This window comes from Physella acuta, unplaced genomic scaffold (assembly GCF_028476545.2).
Source record: "Physella acuta isolate Inbredline_101_S28 unplaced genomic scaffold, ASM2847654v3 ptg000979l, whole genome shotgun sequence".
Lineage (NCBI taxonomy): Eukaryota > Metazoa > Mollusca > Gastropoda > Physidae > Physella > Physella acuta.
In genome coordinates, this window is record NW_026732496.1 from 161,577 (window position 1) to 167,161 (window position 5,585).

Consider the following 5,585-nt stretch of genomic DNA (forward strand, 5'->3'; position numbering starts at 1 on the left):
AAAAAATTTCAAACATGAGAAAGGACGTTATTGGTAAATAATACCAAACATTAGAAATGACGTTGTTGGTGAAAAATTCAAACATGACTTTGTTGAGAAATAAACCGGGAGTGATTTCCCCTAAACTTTCTCGAATATTCTGAAATAAAACAACAGAGGTTGGCAACTCGGGATATAGACATGATTTTTACAAGCTTTTATTTAACTCACTTTCTCGTCAGTCTGTTGTCAGTCTGTCGTCAGTCTGTCTGTCTAGATGGAAACGGCAGAGCGAAATTGCAGGCATTTCTAACTGACAGATAAGGTTCGTAGTTGGTACGTAGGTCAAAACATCAAAACAATGCAACATGATATTAAATTTGACTTAATGGGTTGCCTGATTAATTTTTTAAAAATTAAGTAAAATTTTGTCCAAATTAGTAGGCTGTCTCATCACGTTCAATAGGGTGTCATTACGTTCAATAGGTGCGCAATGGTTTTTAGTCATATATTGTAAATAAAACATGTAAAGTACTAAAACAATTTTTCATAAAAAACATTTAATAACTAACTTGTATGTAATAATGCACTAAAAAGTAGAAAATAAATTATACACTGCTATTTAAATTACTATAAAGAAAAGCGTGGGTCTTTACAGTAATTTAAATAGTAGTGTTCAATTTATTTTCTACTATTTTGTGCGTTATTACATTAAAAGCTTGTTATTAGAACGTTTTTTATGAAATTTTTAAATCCATTTTTAATTACGTAAACTTTATAAAATAGAATAAAATCTCATAGAAAAAAGAATCGCACACCAAGTGAACGCCAAATAAAATGTGCATAATAGTGCGGAATATTATTAGTACTTTATAAATTCATATGCGTTTTTGAGAAATCGGAAATAGCGAAAATTACTACTTCCGGTCAACGGGATTTACTCAAAATTTGAAAGAAGGCAGAGAATTAGATATTTTACGTACTTCTGAAATTTCATTTATCTATATGAAATAGTACTTAAGTTATAGGCTTTTGAAAAATTCAAAGTAGAAAAAGTTCCTTTTCCGTTTATCGGAAATCACTCAAAAGTTGATACGGATCTACAATTTTGATATATTACTTATATATGAAATTTCACCAACCTAGCTGTAATGGTACTCAAGTTATCGTGTTTACACACACACAGACACACATACACACAGAAATACGGACAAGATTGCAAAACTATGTTTTTCCGACTCAGGGAGGTGTAAAAGGTCGAGATTTGCAAAAATCTCGATTTTTTTTTTGCACAATTACAAGATTTTCTCTATGCTTCGTATATACGAGAAAGTAAAAATAAGTGTTCAAATTGTTTTTATGTTCAATTTAGCCCGTTGCAAACAAGTTTGACACGAATATCTTTACAAATAAACCTGGAGTGATCTCCGCTAAACTTTCTCGAATATTCTTATATAAAACTACGGGGGATGGCAACTCGGGATAAAGACATGATTTTTAATTCATTTTTAATTACTTACCTTTTAAAATAGAATAGAATTTCGTAGAAACAAGAATTGCGCACTAAGTGAACGTCTAACGATATGTGTATAATAGTGCGGAATACTAGTACTTTATAAACTTCCTTGGCGTTTTTTAAGAAATCGGAAATAGCGTAAAATACTACTTCCTGTCAACGGAAATAGCTCACAATTTGACAGAAGGCAGAGAATTAGATCTTTTACTTATATGTGAAATTTTGTTTATCTATCAGAAACAGTAATCAAGTTATATTCTTTTGAAAAACCAAAAGTAGAATAAGTTCCACTTCCGGTATCGGAAATCGCTGAAAAGTTAATACAGAACTAAAAATTTGATATAGTACTTGCATATAAAATATCATCAACGGTACTCAAGTTATCGTGTTCACAGATATATACACATATATACACACACACAGAGAGATATACGGACAGAATTGCAAAGCCCAGTGTTTTCCGACTCGATTACGCATAAAACACCGAAATTTTGATACATCTGCATTTATAATTTTTGCCTGATTAAAATTAGTCCACTATACTCCGTATATGAAACGATGAAAACTGTCACACGTTCATGTGATTTTTGCGCACGATTACAATAGTTTCTCTATACTCTGTATTCTAGAAAGTAAAAATAAGTGTTGAAATTGTTTTTATGTTCAATTTAGCCCGTTTGACACGAATATATATTTTAAAAAAATGCTGCAATGATTCGCAGTTATGATCGCTTTCTTATCATAAAAGAGTTTAAAAGGCTAAAAGATATTTATAACAGTCTAAACTGTGTGGTGGCTCTTACATACAACCACTAGAAGCCTACAAGTCTAAACAGTAAACAACACAAAGGTTTCTAATATTTCTCTGGGTTTCGAATATCGTTTTCACAAAATGGAAGGGCAAGTGACGTCATCAACTCTTTAATGACGTACGCTTGTCGACTCAGTCCTTGACTTGATTTCTGAGCTGAACCTGCTGGTTGGCAGAGGTTCGAGTCCAGCCGAGACGAGGTAGAGGTTGAGGACCCGCTTGTTGAAGGTGTAGGAGAGGAAGATGCAGACACCCTGTAGGCCGTTCATCACGATAGACAGGAACCTAAAATGTTTTATTTCTTAGACTGCTGTATTCCAATTTACTTTATGTTGTGGTCTATGCACAACTGCAGACGTGCGCCCAGACCCAAGTCCACACAACTACACAACTACAACATCTACCAACACACAACTTTAACTTTACATACAACGACAAACAGCCATACAAAGCAACACGCTCACATTTATCAAACATACAGATACGAACACATACCCACACACCATTTCAACATACGTACAGTTAATGAGCGGGCTTTCAAGAAATAAATGGCTGCCCTACCTGAGTGGACTAACATCAAGAAATAAATGGCTGCCCTACCTGAGTGCACTAAGATCAAGAAATAAATAGCTGCCCTACCTAAGTGCACTAAGATCAAGAAATAAATGGCTGCCTTACCTGAGTGCACTAAGATCAAGAAATAAATGGCCCCCCTACCTCAGTGCACTAAGATCAAGAAATAAATGGCTGCCCTACCCGAGTGCACTACGATCAAGAAATAAATGGCTGCCCTACCTGAGTGGACTAACATCAAGAAATAAATGGCTGCCCTACCTGAGTGCACTAAGATCAAGAAATAAATGGCTGCCTTACCTGAGTGCACTAAGATCAAGAAATAAATGGCCCCCCTACCTCAGTGCACTAAGATCAAGAAATAAATGGCTGCCCTACCTGAGTGGACTAACATCAAGAAATAAATGGCTGCCCTACCTGAGTGCACTAAGATCAAGACATAAATGGCTGCCCTACCTGAGTGCACTAAGATGAAGAAATAAATAGCTACCCTACCTGAGTGCACTAAGATCAGTGGCCTCGGCTACGATGGCGAAGATCCAAAAGGCTCCTGTCATGGAGGACAACTTGGCGTAGACAAACAGGTTCTTGCGGTCCTCACGTCTCGCGTGGTCCTTAGACTGCAGCTGGCCCACACGGTAGATGATGACGACAGTGGTGATGAAAAACGTCAAGTTGGTGACGATGATGAGTGACAGTGGCAGGACTAGGGCGACACCTGGTGTTAAAACAATTATCATCTCAAAGAATACAATATTTTTTGCGAGATCTTGAACTTTAAAGTACACCATCATTACAGTATGCAAAACGTCACGTTGCAAAGATTTACGTTCTGAAATTGGTGATTTGATTACTAGTGGCCTAGATCAACATTAGTTATAAATTAGTGATTTATTTATGCTCGGTTGAAATCAGTTTAAACAGAACAAAATCAATTTTACATTAAGCGAACAGTGAATAAAAACCCACAGAAGGAAGAGAGTATGTCGTATGGGTATAAACATAAAGGGAGATAACTAAATCTCAACGACACAAGGAAGGTAATCGTGTATGAACTCACCAATGAGAAGGGTGGAGTCCAGATAACAGACGGTGTTGCCGTAGCCAGTACCCCCGTCGTCGTTTGTAGCTAGTGACGTCACGATGACAGACGTCACCACGAGCAGGGGCGCAAGCAGTGACAGACAGACCTGTCTGACAAACTGACACGTCTCTTCCCGTGACGTCAGTGCCGAGCCTCGAGTCTTGGCGGTGAAGACCCTGAACATCTGGAAGCTACAGATGAACGTCCACGTGAACATCCACAGCCACAGGAAATGGGTGGAGACACCAACAGCTGTACACAGCCAGCTGGGGCCGCTCCTGTCGTAGTGTGAAAATATATGTTTAAAAGATTAATTAAGGTCTAAAAAATATTAACAAATCTCAGATTAAAAACGTTTGGTTTGAGTTTAAATCTGATTTACCTATTGGACTCTAATTGCTGTATAGAAATTGTGCTTTGTAAAAGGACCTCAAAGGAAAAAGAAGATATAAAAAAAACAGCATAAGCCTTAAAAATTATGTTAGTGTATGACAAATCAAATTTGTAGTTTATTTTCGCTTGTGCAAATTGTTTTATAGAATGCCAAAGTAGCAAGCCCTCTGAGTCAACAAAAGTTCATACTTACAAATGTGAACTAGCTAGTAATGACCCTTGTCCTAATAAAATACTTACAAATGTGAACTGGCCAACAATGACCCCTGTGCCAACAAAAGACTTACAAATGTGAACTGGCCAACAATGACCCCTGTGCCAACAGAAGACTTCCTGACAGACACATGTTGCTCTTGCCCGCCCGACTTCTGAGCTTTGTAAAACACATGTACGTCATGACGGTCAACAGCAGGCACCCCATGGAGACAGCGAGCAGCACGACCGTTAGGATGTACTCAGCCTTGACTATGTCAGGATCTATGAGGTCAACGACCCTTGAAGCCTTCAAGTCCATCTGACCGAGCTTTGTGTCCAGCAGTTGACGGCAGACGTTGAGCACGCCGTCTCCGTCAAGCGCCAACATGTTCAGCTCACTGAATTCCGAGAAAGTGATTCTCGTCCCCACAAGATCCAGCTCTATATTTATCTTAGGCGGTGCTCTGGTCTCGTCCACTTCAATAGTGTAGGACGTTTTGTTAAAGCTCACATAGCTACACCATAGGAGGTTGGAAATGTTCAGAAACGAATTCGAATATGCAATCAAACCTTTTTGTGAATGATAATTTTCTGAAACCATCGATAGAACATTCCGACTAGGGGACTCCATCGTGTCTAACAATATGTATTCATGAGCCGTAACCATGGCAACAGTTCTGAAAGAGACGTTGCCGTGTGTGCCAATGTCCAATGAGATGTGGGTGTTGATGAGGGTCTGGGTGATGGCGGTTTCAAACTCATCCCTCATCAGAAACGGGCTGGCCAGCAGGTTGCCGTCAACCCATAAGACAATGGGGTTGTGTTGTTGTGTCTTGTGCTGTCTGCCGATCGCGCTTATGTTTAGCGACCAACCTCCACACTCACTCAACAGCTCGACCAACTGAAACAATAAAATGTTGGGTGATTTTTAGCAACCAACAGATGGACCAACTGAATTAATAAAATGTTGAGTATATTTAAAAAGCACAATTCCGATATACAAAACAATATTAAAAGATGCTGTGCCAGCAGAG

General features: G+C 38.4%; 1 protein-coding gene across 1 annotated transcript; it reads right to left on the minus strand.

The window, feature by feature from the left end:
- Positions 1-2,416: 2,416 nt before the first annotated feature.
- On the minus strand, positions 2,417-5,320 carry LOC131954207 (putative adhesion G protein-coupled receptor E4P). Its single transcript, XM_059317763.1, has 4 exons — positions 4,644-5,320; positions 3,940-4,241; positions 3,375-3,597; positions 2,417-2,591 (listed from the first exon to the last, which is right to left on the minus strand). Exons 1-4 carry the CDS (start codon positions 5,318-5,320, stop codon positions 2,417-2,419), a joined length of 1,377 nt encoding a protein of 458 aa, XP_059173746.1.
- Positions 5,321-5,585: the final 265 nt, after the last annotated feature.